Source organism: Megalobrama amblycephala, linkage group LG8 (assembly GCF_018812025.1).
Source record: "Megalobrama amblycephala isolate DHTTF-2021 linkage group LG8, ASM1881202v1, whole genome shotgun sequence".
Taxonomy (NCBI): Eukaryota; Metazoa; Chordata; class Actinopteri; order Cypriniformes; family Xenocyprididae; genus Megalobrama; species Megalobrama amblycephala.
In genome coordinates, this window is record NC_063051.1 from 10,229,988 (window position 1) to 10,247,802 (window position 17,815).

The following is a 17,815-nucleotide window of genomic DNA, read 5'->3' on the forward strand; positions in this document are numbered from 1 at the left end:
ATACCCATCAGCTGCCTCAGGAGTCCCACAAGCCAGCCAGGCTCGATAGGACTCCTTCTTTAGCTTGACGGCATCCCTTACTTCCGGTGTCCACCACCGGATTTGGGGATTGCCACCACGACAGGCACCGGAGACCTTACGGTCACAGCTCCAAACAGCTGCGTTGACAATGAAGGCGGAGAACATGGTCTACTCGGACTCCATGTCTCCAACCTCCCTCGGGATCCGGTCGAAGCTCTGCCGGAGGTGGGAGTTGAAGATCTCTCTGACGGGGGGCCCCTCTCTTCACACGAGTGTCCAAGACATATGGCCGGAGGCCTGATGAAACAACCACAAAGTCGATCATCGACCTCCGGCCTAGGGTGTCCTGGTGCCATGTGCACTGATGGCCACCAAACTCCTCGAGAGAGGCTGAGAGACCTAACTTATTAAAACAGGCTGTGTGACTGCGAGGAATGATTACCTCAAAATGTACGTCCATCCGCAAGTTTGAATGATTTTATTTAAATTAAATACAGTAGCTATTGTCATGTGTCAGTGATTATCTTGACCTCTGATATGTTTCTGACCTCTGATATAGATGGTCACTCCACTCTCTGGTATACATGAGATTATCTCACAACAGTTACCAGTTTTATCAGCTTTATGTTATGAAAAAAAAAGGAAAGACTGGGGTGTTAATTTACCCTGAAAAATATTGTAAGTGATGTTCACGCATATAATGTTGAAGCTGTGTGTTTATACTAGTGAAACTAATGTTGCTGATGGAGTTTAACTTGTGTTGAATACACACAATTCCTTTAAATGTTATTTTCCACATACAACAACATCCTCTATCAACAGAAGTAGAACTGAATAAATGCATGGATTAATAAACACAAAAAAGTAATGTGAGGACAAAATTTCATTCTTTTCTTGCTGTTACTGTATAATTATATACAGAATATACTGAAGATAACAGACTATATGTGTAAAACGACTATTCTTCAACACAAAACATGTGAAGTTAATAAATTTAGTGACATGTATAAAAACATTAAATGTAATTATTAACCTGATTTACAACTTTTCCTGTACAAGAATGCCCTAGATTAGAGAGAAGTTGGATTTATGCACTTATGATAAAGTTCACAATAACTTGTTTTACAGTACCATAAAAAGAGCTGTTGTTTCACAGTGTGTGCTTTGATCTTAACACCTGATCTTATTATTCATTATTCTCCGGTTAGGTGTGTGCTTTGATCTTATCATCTTAACATTTAATCTTACCATACTTTTTATTATTCTCAGGTTAGGTAAAGTAAGGTGAGTCTGGCCTAAATTATAAGCATTTTAAATTACTTACAATTTGGTCAGAAGACTTCTCTGTGGTGTTCTTATTAAAACACTATAAATCAAAGCCTCAGTAGTGTCATGCTTTAGCAGAGTGTGGTGTATACAGGTACATGATGAAAGAGATAAAGATTAACAGTCTTTATTACAGAAGACAAAAGTAACCAAACTGAGCATGTGCATTACTGTGAACCGACAGAATAAAACATAACAGGATATTTATACACAGGGTAAATGAGGAACTAAATCATGAACATCTGAATGTGATCAATTACAAATGAGTTGCCATAGAAACAGGCAAGAACTAATACAAATATGACTGAACTAAACTGAACATAACCATGACATGTAGGCAGTTTTTGTAATCATTTAAATTTCCTTAAAGTGGTTACTTTTCTCTTTACAATAAACAAAAAATGTAAAGGCAAATTAACCTTCATCATTAAAGTATAAAGTACAATAATTTAGTAAGCTTTGAGCTTCACGGCGTTGAGGGTTTAATGGTGTATCAGTATCCAAAGAGTCAATCAACTCTTCAATCATTTATACTCCTGTTGTTTTGTTTACATAGTCTTGCTTTAACAGACATTAATATAAGACAACACTGCAAAAACAGTTTACTGTCAAGCTGTTATATTCAGTTATATATTTACTGTCCAACATTCACAGTTTTTCTGATGCATGTCCTTAATTTAATTTCATATGTTGGTATTAATTCAGTGTTTCTAATGCTAATACTTGAACATCAAAGAATTTCAACCCAAACTGACTGGGTTTCTAGAGAGCAAAGGTTTTTTTGAAAAAAGTGGAAGACTTAAAGGTCCCGTTCTTCGTGGTTTTTTGAAGCTTTGATTGTGTTTATAGTGTGCAATATAACATGTGTTCATGTTTCGCGTGTAAAAAAACACAGTATTTTTCACATAATTTACTTATCTGTATACCGCTGTTTCCACTGTCATAAAAACGGGCTGATGACTTCCTTGTTCTATGAAGTCCCTCCTTCAGAAATACGTAACGAGTTCTGATTGTGCCAGCGGTTCCTGTGTTGTGATTCGACAGCAGCTTAGCGCTCCTTGCCCGGAAAGGTCACGCCTCTTACCATAACGGGGAGATGCACGCGCTCAGTGTTATTGTAAACGTCTTTTACAGGATGTGTCACAATGGTAAGCTGTTTATTTACAGTAGGTAACGTTACATAGGCCTAAACATAGAACAATGATTCGCGTGGCTGCAGCTAAACCAGCATGTGGTTAAACAGTAAACAACAGATATAATCAACAAATAATTTAAACTGATCATAACAAACACCAACAATCGATGGTGTCCGGTTGAATTACTACACTTTTTAAAAGTTTTGGTCGGATAAGTTTCAATTGCCATCTAGTTAACAAAGCTAAACAGCGTTGCCCTTTGTGTGATAAGTTACAGAAACTGTTAAACGCACCAACGTAAATAATAAAATGCACTTACCGGTTGTGGTCCACAAACAACGCCTTCTCCAGACAAAGAGGGAACTGCTCCATCTTTCAAAAATAATCTTTGTGCGAATCCGGCATTAAACTGACTGAGATTGAGGAAGCTGTCCTCAGTAAAAATGTGCTGCACATAGTTTAACATGTGGATTATAATTTTCGGGAACCGAGTTAAACATAAATTGTAACCACTGATTTCTAAGTACAGCGTCCCTGGGAAGGCCAAACAAAGGTGATTGGACTGCGGGATGAAAATAACAGCGTTTCGGCGACAAACACACTTTACAAACGCAACTCTTGCTCTTCTCAGTGGGAGCGCAACAAGACCACGCCCCCTTTTTTGTGTATTCCTGTGGGCGGAGGTTAGTCAAAACACAGTTTTAGTGACGTCATTAAAGAAGGAAGTAGAGGGATGTAGTCCAAACAGGCCGTTCATTGTAGGCTATTTCTGTTAAATAAAATATCTCGCTTGGCATTGAACTTTGAGCTTTAAAATTTTACAGATTTTATTTATACTCTAACAACAACATTACACACTAACTAAAGTTGGAAACATGGGATCACGAAGAATGGGACCTTTAAACGCAAAGTCTGTAAAATAAACTGTTAAAGGATTTGATGATCACTAGTGATAGTATTTTCTGTGTTGTCATCATTCAGGTTGGATTTCAGCTTTAATGTACTTTTTTTTTTTTTAACAAAGCAGATGATATTGCCATAGAATCTAATGGACTGCCACTAGTTTACTACTCTGACGAACTCAGGGATTTCCACCACAAGCAATGCCCGCAAGCAGATCAGGAGCCATAACGGAGCCAGTTTTGTAGAAACAGCAAATACAAACTATGAGGCCTCCTTTTTCAGCCCTCACTTGATGCAAAGCATCTAAAGAATACAAAAACAAGCAGGAAGTTAGAACTACACAATTTTCTTAAACATTTGATTGGTAGTAGTGTATGATTGACAGAAGATGGGTCATAAATATTTGGAAATGTGACTGTTACAATGTACTACAAAATGAAGTGCAACTTGAAATATGATTAAAAATAAGGTTTAAGTTAAAATACGCTGAATTAAAATTTATGACTATTTAATATAAACCATTATAGGTTGATGTATATCATACCCAGAAGCAGGGCAAAAGCTGATGTGACTGAAGTGAGTTGATTGAGTGAGTTGAAACTATCTACCTTGATCCCAATGCCAATGCCAGCAGGTGTTTCATGAAGTTCTCCCCCTCCTTCAGAATAATGAACACCAACACAAATAGCTGCTCAGGGTCACCCTCACAATCATCTGTCTGGTTATCCTAAAGTTGTGTACATAAACCAGTTCCAATGCCTTTTGCTAGAATAACTATAAAATAAACAAATGTACACTTTTTCTGAAAAATAAATCAGAATATGCTGATGTTCAACTCACAAGTTACTCCTTCATGAGGTCTTCAGGACTCTCTCTCAGGAAAAAAGGCCCTACAGGACACACTCTTCTCAGGTGAATGTTTTCAGTCTGTGATAAAGCAACTGTGATTATTTTTCTTCTTCTTTTTTTTTTTTTTTTTTTTTTTTTTTTTTTTAAAGTTCAGAATAATCTGTAATAATGAATCAGATTATGTGTAGATATGTGATAGCAAAGGATAGGACTTTTTTTTTTACAAAACTAAAATCATTTCTATTTCAGACTAGCCAGATTTACAATTAAGAAATGCATATGAATCAGTCACTGGTTGCATTTATAATTTAAAAAATAAAAATAAAAAAATAAAATTATTACAAAACTGATATTTTTCAGAAAAAACAACACAAAACTCACATGCATTTGGGATGGATAGCATACAAGTCAATAAACAACATGGATTTTACTCAAACATATCCAAAATTCATTACCTATTGACAACTATTCAGTTTTTATAGAATTTACTTACCAAGTTTTGCAAAGTGTTCGCAGTCATCAAAAAACATTGAAAAGCTTTAGGTCATAAGGGGAGAAATATTTTTACATGGCATTTAGTGGTTGAAAGTTGTTTGCTTGGTCAATTAATTAGTTGTGCAAATACTACTATTATAATTTACTATTTCTACTACTAAAAAAAATCATGATCATGATTTATACAAAAAAATCCTAACATTTTCCCCTGGACGAAGCAAAACACGGGAGTTAGGCAAATGTAACTGTAATAATTATTTTGTTCTTTCTCCTTTTTTAACACTGGGTCATGTGGTCTTTATCAACTTAGACCACTCTGCTGCCACCACCTTTGTTTAACCCAGTCAGGTCCGGGATAGTCAGGAGTCTGAACAACCACAACACCAATATTAACAATAAAGTATTTTTTTATTAACACATTAATTAATTAAAACTTTGGATTTAGGCCGAGACACATTAAACCGCAGCACTGGCGGAGATTGAATCTGCCCCTTTTTTTATGTCTCCAGAGAGAATAACTGCTGCTGAAATGAATATGCTCCAGTTGTAGTCACAGTCCCCCCTTCTGGTTTAACAGTTTCAGCAGATAGGATGCTAGCAGTGGAATCAAGAAGCTCAAACAGTAGCCAAATGTTTGGTAGATAAGTGGGTATGTAGATATGGAGCAGCATGGAGTATCCACAAGGGGCCTGTCCAACTGATTTATGTGAAGCACAATCAACACACTCTTTTCACCATCTTTCAGTGTCTTTATACCACCCTGGCCAATAAATGTGATCGCTCACCTTCCCTTGCAACTTCTGTACCCCAAAATGACTGCCACTGGGAACATTATGTAACATCCCCAAGATTATTGGCACCATTGACTTGGGAAGGACCACCTGCACTCTACCTGATCCACTCCTTCCTTGTGGGGGAACCTGCACTAACCGCCCCTCCTTTACTTTAAGCTGACACAGCAGCATATTTCTTGAGGGAAGGGTAATTTTGTATGTTTTCTAACCGCCCTTCAGGACACCCCTTCACCTGCAACTACAATTTCAATTCTAAATCCTCTTGTTGAGCTTGTTTCAATTCTTCTTCCCCTCCCAATGGCATATCCACAATTCCTTCCTTCTCTGCCAGATTTCTTCGATCACTACCGGCCTTGGAAAGAGCACAGCTTGCATAAGCCACCACCCTTTTCAATCCCTCTACCTCTTGTGAGAAAACTGCACCAATCCCAAAATCGCTACACTGCAAAAAATGCTGTTCTTACTTAGAATGTTTGTCTTGTTTCCAGTCTAAATATCTAAAAATTCTTAGACCAAGAAGCATTTTCTTGACAAGTATAAATTATTTTCTTGTTTTTAGGAAAAATAAGTCAAAATTAAGTGAGTTTTTCCTTAAAACAAGCAAAATAATCTGCCAGTGGGGTAAGTAAAATAATCTTAGTCCAAACTGAAAACAAGATTATATAGCTTATTTTTGGTTTGATATAAGATTATTTTAGGGCTCAAAAACCTGCCTGGAACGCAGCCATTCACATCCTCTCACTCATTGCGAGGACTTGTAATACTACGGTTTGCATTTCTGAGCGTTTGTCATTGTGTTTGTCTGCCTGTTTCTGATCCTGTCTGTTTCCTGTGTATGATTCTCTGCTGCCTGCCCTTTGGATTACTTGCTCTGTCTTGGAGTTGTTTGATATCTGCCTGCCCTGATCTACTGCCTGTTCCTTGACCATGATTCTGCCTTGTCCCTGCTGTACCTGTTTGCCACTGTTTGACCCTTGCCTGTTTGACCATGAACATTGCTTAATAAAGTCTGCACTTGGATCCCACGTCATGTCCCGATTCATTACACATGCATTACATGACAGTGCCATTATTATAGCACACAAATATCATATCATGATCTAACATTATTGTACAGCTGGTTTGATGGAGAAATGTTCATGAAAATGAGGAAAAGAAAATGCCACAATGTCTCTTTATTCTCCTATTTATTTATGTAGAATGAAGAGATACAGATCAAAAATCAGTAACAATATACACTTAGAAATAGAATTATTTAACATTCTAGATTTACTACTTCAACAAAACACTTGAGTCACATGTGATATTCATGGGTCCTGTCTGTCTCAGTGCTGAAAGTAATGTCAAGCACTCATTGAAGTATATGCGTCAGACATCACTGCCGTTGTCAGAGCTCACTAAACGAATGCTGAACACCAGGGCCGTCGCAAGGGGGGTGCGAGGCCCTGTGCGAAGTTGACTTGCGAGGCCCTCTCTGTAATTGATTTGCGTGCGTGTGTGCGGGTATTGCTATAGTAACGAACCCAACTTTTGTGCATCTGTAAAAAAGTGTTTTGACCCATTTCAGATGCTGCAATTAGAATTTAAAATGGAGTGAGTAAACTCTGTATACAATCTTGATGTGTGTGTAGGCAAATGTGCTCACTGACATGCAGCATGTGTATGATGCACACGCTCGTAAGAATTGTAAGATCTAGCCTATACGGCATAATGACAACAACAACAACAACAACAATAATAAAGCAGTTAAAAGATTAAAAGCGATCTAAGGGAGCAATAACTAGCCTAAATAAGAATGGTAAAATAAGATCTAGGTGTAATTTTAGTTATGAGGTTATCAACCATTTAAAAATATTTTATTTTAAAATGTGCAAACATTTACTCTTATTCATCCAATAGTGAAAACGCAAACGTTTCTTGTCACATTCATTAATAATTTACAAATCATGATGGCATAATTTCAATTAAAAACGGCGAAATTTCATAGAAAGTTGAGTAGTTTGCATCACTAGATTAGATAGTTTATCGCTAGATAGCCTATTACAGCCTATTAAATCGTTACCAGTTGACACATTTCTACTGTTTAATCGTGTCTACCGGCATATCGCTCACCCCTGTATGCTGGTTATATATTTTAGTCACCACGGCCACTTGCTGAACTTATGCCTCACCTTGAACTTCATCTGTTGCAACCCGGTAGCCTGGTTAGCATCAGTGATGTAGGTTGTGCTGCTTGTAGTCGCAGTATTGGCAATGACAAATTTATCCAGCGATCCTCTCAGTGACTTCTTAAATTCTTCTTTCTTTTTAATTCATTTCCTTTTCTCGCCGCCCGACTCGTGTTTACAAAATCGGTCGCACTCTCTTGCAGCACCCGAAGTTTTTTCCTCACAGAGTGAGCAGCTCATAGTGGTGCGAGCACGCAGAACGTAATATCGAAATTCAAAAATTAATAATAATTATTTGCAGATTTTTTTTTCATGTGGCCTTGATTATACATAATTGCGAGACAGAGGAATTTTATTTATTATCTAAGTTTGGTGGAAAAACTGTAATAAAAAAAGACATAATAGTACATAAAATGCCGGCCAGGTGCGAGGCCCTCTAGAGGCGCGAGGCCCTGTGCGGTCGCACACTTGGCACAGCCCTTGCGACGGTACTGCTGAACACAGTTGGACATAGTGGTGTTTTAAAGGTAAAAAATAATATAAATACTGTTCGTTTTCTTGCACAAACCGATCGTTTCGTGTCTTTAGACATCAATGTGTCGTCACGAGCCGCAGGGTTTAATTTAGATTTGTCTGTGCGTGTTTTTTTTACTTTTATTGATCAAGTTCCCATTTACTCGCATTATATGGCTGACAGATGGCAACGGTTGGAGTTAAAAATCATCATTTGTGTTCTGCTGAAGAAACAAAGTCACCTACATCTTGGATGCGCTGGGGGTAAGCAGATAAACATCATTTTTTCATTTTTGGGTAAACTATCCGTTTAACAGGATATTTATATGCAGGGTAAATGAGGAACTAAATCATGAACATCTGAACATGATGAATAACAAATGACAAGGACTAATACAGACATGATTGAACTAAACTGATTTTTGTAATCAATTAAATTTATTTTAATTGAATTGATTTTAGTTACTTTTCTTTTTATAATAAAATGTAATTGGCAAAGGTGTATTCAGCTCTGGGTTTCTTATCTTCAGCTCTGGGCTTCTAGGCATCGAGGGTTTAATGGCGTATCAGTATCTAAAGAGGCAATCAACTCTTCAGTCTTTTATATTGTATTTACTGCTGAATTTGGTTTTAATCTTCTTTATTGATGTAAGTTGTAACTTTTCCAAGACCCAAGATCCTGCTCAAGGTCTTGCAGGTGTAAGCTGTCTGCCTTTTTGTGTCCTTAAACTCCAGTAAACTCAACCAAGATGGCTGATTTCCTTTCAAGGTCCTAGGAGTAGAACCACAATTCTTTTACAAGTTTCCTAGGTAAAAATTGCACATGAACGCTGTAACACAGTTCATATGTACGGGAAGAAGGAGCCGGGAACCGGGAAACATTTAACATAACTTTAATATAAAATAAACAAAGAACAAAACGAAAGTAACGCCGGCAGACCCTCGCGGACGTCTGCCGGCCACACAAACATAATCAAACATAAAATAATATCCAGGCCTGGTCCTCTCTCGTCCTTCACTGTCGTCGCTCCTCCTTTTACACTGCAAAAAATAACCGTCTAAATATAAGAAACAAGTGCCTGATTTAAGACGTTAAAGACTAGAAACAAGTCAAATTATCTGCCAGTGCAGTAAGATAATTACACTTGGTAAGATTTCTTAAAATAAGAATTAGTATCTAGGCTTCAGAAAAGAACAAAATGTCTTAAAATAAGCATTAAATCACTTATTCCAAGCTGTGTATTTAGTCTATTTAACTTAAAACTAGCTTTTTAATCATTTTTTTAAAAGTCTGCTTATCTTAACTTGTGTGAAAAATATCTTAAAACCAGAGTTACTAAACAAGATAATTCTTCTGAATTTAAGAATTATCATAATATATTCTGACTTAAAACGAGACAAAGCATTTAAACTTAAAACAAGATTTAAAATAAGTCAAGATCACACATGCATAGTTAACATTACTATTTATTCAACTTAATGCAACAAAACACAATGCATTTTGACATTGCTGAAAGATATATAAAAACTACAGAACTTTAGCAAGTTAGTAAGAGACCCCCCCCTCCATCCCATACCCTCCTCCACCCCCTTCCCTCCCCCACCCCCTCCATCCCCTTCCCTCCCTCTTCCACCCCCTCCCCTCCATCCCCCTTCCCTCCCTCTTCCACCCCCTCCCCTCCATCCCCTTCCCTCCATCCCTCCTCCCTCCATCCCTCCTCCACCCACCCCACCATCCATCCTCTACCCACCCCACCATCCATCCTCTACCCACCCCACCCCACATCCCCACAGCAGTTGGTGAAGGAAAGAGTGTGGGGAGTGCCTTGATTAGCGCGATGGCATATTCCACTAAAAACAGAACAAAAGTTTACTTCACACAATATTCTTCCTACACAAGATAATTATAAGGTAGATCCTGAGTTTAGAAAATTCTTATTTTGTTACCATGGAAAGTAGAGCAGCACAATTAATTTGTATTAATTTAAACAAACCCTATTTTAAAATAAAAAAAAAATAATAATAAAAAAAAATAAACAAAAACTATTTACTAGAGGTTATGAAAAAATGATTGCAACAGTCTACAAGACACATGTGACTTACCTCCATCCAGGGTCATGGGTGGCTTCATCACCTTCTTCCAAACAGCATAAAACTGCACCTTGGCACAGAAGTCTTCCCATCTTTTCTTCAATTTGTCCATGAATTTGCTGCTGCCCTTACCCAAGATCCGACACAGCTCACCCATCACCTGCACAAATATGTGTTAAAACCTGCAGTGATGCCTCCTTTGTAACCAAGCAAAAACAACTGTATTGCTTACATTATGAAGTTCCTTGAAACATGGATATGCATCAAGGATCTTTGTGGTCCTCTCCTCTTCTTTCAGGGCATTACTGTCAATGAAGGCTCGTCTCGCTTGAAACTCAAGGTCAAGGATGTGGGAGACAGCATCTTGGTTGGGTTTTGTTTTTTTATACATCTCCTGCAGTGTTTTATAATGTCTGGCCTGTGTTGTCAGGCTATCCATGTCTGCTAATGGGTAAAAATGGGTAATGGACATGTTAATCTGAGGGATTCCTTGGGTTTTAGATGAACGTTTAAAAAAGGGCCTCATAACTATCATAACATATCTGACAGGAAAAGGGCTAAATATATTGAAATATGAAACAATCTTAAACCCCAATACACAGCAATGTTGCACATGTAATATTTTCAACAATTTTGCCGTTTTTATGCCGTTTTGAGTCTAATGAAAAATGAGCAGTCATCAGTAAAATTACCTTTCTGGTAAACAAAGTGTCTTGATAAATTGTAAAGTACAAATGTCTGTGATTTATGATGATACAGGAAAAACCCTCAATATTGCCCAAACTTATTAAAATTAACTTACATGATGCAGTGTGGCCATCATCAGAACTGCTACCAGGTGTTTCTTGCAAAATTACGGTCGATCCGCCACTTGTGTCTGCATCATAATCTTCTCTGTCACTTGATGAGAAGTCAACTTGAATTCTTTTTTTTGGATGGCCCCTCTCTGGTGTGGGTCCCTGTCTCTTTAGTGGGGACCTCACATTTTGCAGCCTCTTGTGGAGATTATTGTAAATACTCTTCTGCAGTAAAGAAAATCACATGCTAAATGAACAAATAATAATGAAAAATCATAATGTGACAATGTTAGAAGAATAGTACGCATAGCCATTATAACAAGTGTAATACATTATAGCATAGATTTGTCACTTACATGTTTCATAGTTTTGTCCTTATTCTGCAGCATTGGATAGTACTCCACTATTTTTATAGCCATTGCAGTAACCTCATGTTTTGGAGGGTATCGGACCATCTCTCCCTGCTGACTTGCGCGCAAGATGGAAACCATGCTGGTGACCGTGTTTCTTACCAGCCTGCATCTCAACTCTTTCGACATTACACATTGCTGCTCTCTACCAGTGCGGACCATTTCAAAGTAATGCTTACGAGTTTGCTCTAACTCGGTGTCTGTATATATCTGTATACAACATATTCTGGAGGACTAGGAAGCTGTAGTGTCTTCTTTGGGCTTTTTTTCTTCAGTGGAGTGGATTCCTTTGAGCTGACTGGAGGCGTTCCTCTATGTGCAGACACAGTTGTTTCAGGGCCAGCTTTGTCAGGCAAGGTGGGATTATCATCCTAGAAAAACAGATGACAATTTACAAAATTACAAAAAATAATAATAATAATAATAATAATAATAATAAAGGAGGAAGAAATGTCTTGCATGCTAGGATGTTCCAAGACAAAGTAGGTAACAGTTACCTCTGGGCTAATGAGAGACCACACTCTTTTTCTCCGAAGAAAGTGTTCTGGGCCAGGAAAAAGGTCTCTGAGGTCATCACGACTGAGGGTGTGGAGCATGGCCTCATCAATGTTGGCAGCTAAAAAGAAAACACAATTATTAAGTATCCTTTTACCATAACCATTTTTCAACTTAAATTAAATGCTGGTAATTTAAAAAATTAAAAATATATATGTAAAACAGTTAAGAAATAAGTGAGATAACTACCAGCATGAACATTAAACTAATTTATGAGCATTATCATTAACATGTTATGGAAAAACAATGTGATTATACACAGACAATTAACTCGCTCAAGAAAACCACAGGTGCAAATGTGATAAGATTACAAATTAATTTTGTTATATTTCAAAGACAATATTGTCTGTTTTTGCCAAGTTTTCCAAAAAAATATTATATAAAAGCATCTGTGCATCTCCAAGCAACAAACAGCTGTGTTCCGTTTCTAAATGAATCTGCATTTTGAATGAATCAATGATTTAACGGCCATTAATAGTGCATTTTTGCTCATTTAGACATTAACCACCACCTTCTGCCATTTTTTTATTTATTTATCATTCAGTTAATAATAATAATAATAATAATAATAATAAACTTAGACACTGTAGACTTACAGTAATGTTTAATGATGATTTCTCATGTAACAGTAATATGAATTAAATCTTTTATGGATGTTTCTTTAATGTGCAATTCATTTGTGATTTATTATATTAAGCAACTGACCACACCAAGTCTTCACATTCATTTGATTTATATATATATAAAAAAAAAAAAATCGAATATTCGCTCTAATAGTAATATGCAACTCCAAAAATTCACCTACCTTTCAAAGTTGAAAATGAAACTTCATCTAGTCCATCCATTGCACCTTTTTTGTCATTTGTATAACTGCAGGGAAAAAGGATAATTTCTTTCTTTTACAAAAGCTTAAAGCCGTTTTATGTAAGAATTTTGCAATAAAATATCCAAAAACCACTAGGCTAGTGTTATATATATTATGTTCACTTGAGTACTTACAATATCCCAAATGTTTCCAACTATTTGTAAGTCATTTTAATAAATAAATAAATATAATAATAATAATAATAATAACAATAAAACCCTGCAATTTTATCCAAGGCTCCGGGATGTGGGTCGCCTGTCAATTGCGTCATACCCGCGTTACCCTCGGTTTTATTTTGTAGAAACCATGTAAATATCAAAGCGTCTTTGGTGTTTCCATGTTTTAATATACAAGGGAACAACTGTTTTGATATTTATAGACAAAACAAATTGTTATATAGCTCAACACGTTTAGTCCCTGCTAAGAAAGAAAAGAAAAACAGCATATGTTGGTTAAGGTAGGTTTTGGAGCTGGTATGCTGGTCCTGTGTTGATCCTGAGCTGGTCCATGCAGATCAGGACCAGCATACCAGCTCCAAAACCTATGGAGCCAGAATGGTGACTTTAAAATTTGGCATCACAAATTAAAATTGTCATTGAAAACAAAAGCAGAACTGAAAAAGGAAACATTGGCATTGAAACAAGTATTGGCACTGAAAAAATAAAATAATTAAAATCTTACAATCTTATTCTTTTATTGTATTGGGATTTATTTGTATTTTTCAATGACAATCTTCAGATTTTTTCTTCATGTCACTCTTTTTCAGTGACAGATTTTTTTTACAATGTCAGTTTTTTTTCAATGTCGCTGATTTTCAGTTTCAGCTTTCTGTCACTGTTTTGGCGTGGAGAGGGGAGGGGTCTGAGGGGAGGGGTCAGTAGAGCGTAGTTTGCATATAATTTGCATATAGGTATACTGAAGAAGTAGGCCTGCGTCACTTTACTGGAACCCGTCGTCGTCTGAAGCCTCTCATGGTGGCGTGACAAAAATGTCCAGTTTACCGGGAACTTCCAAGCCGCAAGTAAGTCTGTTTTTTTTTCTCTGCCATTTACACGTTTATTCACGTGCAACCTGGCCGGTTTGGTTAACTTTTAACGGCCGTTATGCTGTTTTTTTCCGACGTCGACTGGAACATGTAAATTACTAACATTAGCCGTGTTGGCTAACTTAACCTGTGGTTAATGCAGGGTCAAAAATAAACACCGGTCAAGCACCATATGCACCGAACAAGGCTAAAAGTCCGGTTTGGCAAAAAAAATAAATTAACGTTAGGTGTCTGTCGGTATATACTTGTTGCCGCTAAGTATGAGTACATCACAACAGTGGCTAACAGTAACATAGCCTGTGACGTTAACATTGACATGATAAACAGCAGGGCTTCGGCTGTGTAAGTTACACTACTGACATCCCCAACCACACACACACACACACACACACACACACACACACACACTGGAGAGCCGCTAGTTCGGCTTAAACGCAGGTAACGTTACACAGTAACTCCTAGGGCCGCGAATGTGCTTCTATCTGTATTTAATAGTAGTTAGCGTTAAGTCTCCAGCCCTGTGATGTCTCCTTTCTTTTTCTTTAGGAGTTAGAGGCCAGTGTTATTGCTGCTGCACAAGGCCTCATAAACGTGCTAACGCAAAACATTCAGCAGCATCACACCCCAGCACAGCAGAATCCAGTGCCGTCACATGAGCACCAGAATCGACAACAAGCACAAACCCGGAATAGGTCAAGGGAGGTGTTGCTGAAGTTGAGAGATGGCAGATTCGCGACCCCAACAGAGGACTGTAAGCTAATAATCAAAATATGTTTGCCTATTAGGTTTTATATATATGGCTTTTTGCTCTGACGATCCAAGGAAATGACAAGTTTATTTTAATACATCTTTTGTTATCTCATGAATTGAGTTCTACTTAGCTCTCTATAACAATGTGAAATTAAAATTTAAGTTTTGCATTCGCTCATTTCTGGAAAGAGTGGTTTTTAACATTAAATTATTTGATTTAAATGTAATTAATATTTAATGAAATGTGCGCCAATTCAACATTTCTATAGCCATATGGCAGATCTAAGGTAGAGTAGGTTGTCATGGAAACTTGAGCACTGATACATGTGTCATCACATTAGAGTGTTTTTTTTTTATGTTAATTACAGGAACCTTTGATTGTGAGGCAGTTCATGGAGAGAATGCTGAGAAGGCTTCAGGAAGTTCTGCGACGTCAGCCTGTGGATTTGGATTATTTACACTTTGTTTTAAGTCATGAAGTGGGACGTATTCGCTCTTTTGCCAATGTAGTAGAACTGCCTCAAGGTGTTGTTCGTGCTTTATCTGACTTATTAAGACTTCTTCGTTTACAAGAGGAGAGTTATCCAGCTGCTACCTATGCAGAGGTTCTGGGTGGTGATAGGGGACAGCCAAAACTTGTAATTTCTAAAGAATGTCTTCAAAACCTAATCGACATGCAGTTGCCCATCCCCTGTGTAGCTAAGCTCCTGGGTGTCTGCAAAAGGACAGTGTATCGGCGGATGCGTGAGTATGGACTATCAGTTACGGGATCATACAGCAATCTCACAGATGAGGAGCTGGACAATCTTGTGCGCTCAGTTAAATTGAAGATGCCGCATAAAGGCTATAGAATGATGAAGGGTGAACTGCAAGCGATGGGACACCGTGTCAGATGGGACCAGGTTTCAGCATCCATGCACAGGGTGGATTCTGCAGGGATCTTGGAGAGAATAACGCGTTTAGGCTGTGTTGCTAGAAGAACATATTCTGTCAAGGGTCCCCACTCACTGGTCCACGTGGACACAAACCACAAACTTTATCAGGTGTGTGTGTTATGTTTCACAAGAATATTGTTATAATATGTTCATATATTTATATTCATAAATGTTTGTTGAAATAGTTTGCAGAGTGAGTGTCTTAATTGAGCTTTTACAAATAAGTTCTATTCATGTTTGAAGGATGCGGGTAGATTTTCTATGCTATTACAAGATAGGCTATAGATTGCTGGAGCTGTATTTCAACAAAAAAAACCTTTTTAATACAGTTTATTAATTAAGCTGCACATAGAGTTAGTTTGTGCCGCCATTTTATAAAATTCCAAACATGTGAATGGGTAGCTATTTAATGATTGGTGCTTAGTGACTCTTAATCCATTCCACACTGTGTGGATCAGCGTGCATGCTGTAAATTAAAAACATTCCTCAAGAATGCTTGATTATATTAGCATGGTTCTTTAGCGTTAGGCAGTAAATGCATTGGTTTACAGTAAAAAAAAAAGATGAGGATGACATACAGTCAGGAAAAAGTCTGCTGTTGCTACACATAATGATACATGGCTACGTGTACAACATTGGTTTAACTGTTACATGAAATAAAGAAGAGAAAAAAACAGTAATTTACACACTGAGGCTAGCTTAATTTCTCATATTATAGGAGGATGTCCCATCTTAAGTGAAGCTTTTACAAATAATTGGACTTCACTCTTTGAGACTATCTCAAGAACATCATCTTGAATACTGACAGTTTTTCTTTAAGGCCTTTGGAGTGTTTTCTCCAGTGATGTATACCTGAGGATGCTTCCCATCTTTGCTGATTAAACCTTTTGAATACCCTATTTTTTTATTGTAATTTGGTTAAAGCAGAACTTTTTTTAAGTATAGCCGCACAGTAAAAAAAAAAAAACATGCAATTCTGTAGTGAAAAGATTCTGAAGGTTACATGGGTTCATGGTAAATAAAATCTGAATTGACCACCTTAATCAATTGTGTACACAATTTAGAGCTATTATAATTTTCAGAGGTGATATACTTTCTGAAAATGTATTTTTCCTTTCAGATATGGTATTGTTATCTTCGCTGGGATTGATGGTTATTCACGAAAGGTAAACATTTGACACTTTTTCAAAACAATGGCTGAGCCTAGTATTACTATATTCTATGTAGTATGGCACATTCACATAAGTATTTTGTTACTATGCTCCAGATAATGTACCTGGGTTCTGCAAATAATAACAAGGCATCAACAGCACTTGGCTTCTTCATGAGCTCAGTTGAAAAGTTTGGCTTTCCATTAAGGTAAGAAAATCGCAAGAGCATGATTGCCTGTTTTATCAAAATTCATTGACCGAAAACATTTGACTTTGTCTCTGTTTCTTATGTGATTATTTAGAGTTAGAGGAGACCAAGGGGTCGAAAATGTTGGCATTGCTCAATGCATGTTCACTGTTCGTGGCTGTGGCAGAGCAAGCTACATATCGGGAAAAAGTGTGCATAATCAAAGGTAAATATCAAAGTTATGTTTCTTTTAGGTAACCCTAACCCAAATCAGAAAAAGCAGTTTTTCCACACATCAGTGTTTTTATTTATTGAAATTTTCCATCTGTCACTAACACTTTTATTCTCACAAAATACAATGGAGGTGAATATGATTTATTTTTGGATGCTCAAAGCATTAAAGAATTTCATTGTGAAGACCTTAACACCAACATCTCTGTCCTAGTAAATTTGGATAATCCGTAAACAGTCTTCACCAGAAATTATTTCATTAAAAATGATCCAAGTACAAATGATTTGTCATTCTTATTGATGCCCAGCCAGGGAGACTGGCAACAGCAATACAGTGAACACTGTGTAGTACCAAATCTTAAGGATACATCCTCACAGGAAGCATTAATCCTTCCTAGGTCTACAGAGATGCACTGTGTCCAAATTAGGTTATTGTTCACAACACTAAACGTGTGGAGAGTCTTGTATATTTGTTCAAAACAAGACACCATGCTTACCTAAGTTAACCTGAGTAAATCTTTCCCACACATGGACTTTGCTTGGGCGGGCCACCCAGGTAGCCTGGGTATATTTGGTAACCCATTCAACATTTT

The 17,815-nt window shown here is 37.3% G+C and overlaps 2 protein-coding genes and 1 long non-coding RNA gene across 4 annotated transcripts in view; 1 reads left to right on the top strand and 2 right to left on the bottom strand.

Annotated features, from left to right (window-relative positions):
• The window catches only part of cacna2d2a (calcium channel, voltage-dependent, alpha 2/delta subunit 2a), a 383,618-nt gene that overhangs the window by 232,091 nt on the left and 133,712 nt on the right, over positions 1 to 17,815 (bottom strand). The window lies entirely within an intron of this gene.
• LOC125273629 lies at positions 9,999 to 12,121 on the bottom strand. Its single transcript, XM_048199170.1, has 5 exons — positions 12,001 to 12,121; positions 11,450 to 11,874; positions 11,099 to 11,318; positions 10,309 to 10,740; positions 9,999 to 10,056 (listed from the first exon to the last, which is right to left on the bottom strand). The coding sequence occupies exons 2-4, from the start codon at positions 11,663 to 11,665 to the stop codon at positions 10,472 to 10,474; spliced, it is 705 nt and encodes a 234-aa protein (XP_048055127.1). The 5' UTR covers positions 11,666 to 11,874; positions 12,001 to 12,121; the 3' UTR covers positions 9,999 to 10,056; positions 10,309 to 10,471.
• Positions 16,566 to 17,218, top strand: LOC125273635. Its single transcript, XR_007186113.1, has 3 exons — positions 16,566 to 16,819; positions 16,921 to 17,012; positions 17,107 to 17,218. It is a non-coding gene; the product is annotated as an uncharacterized LOC125273635 (long non-coding RNA).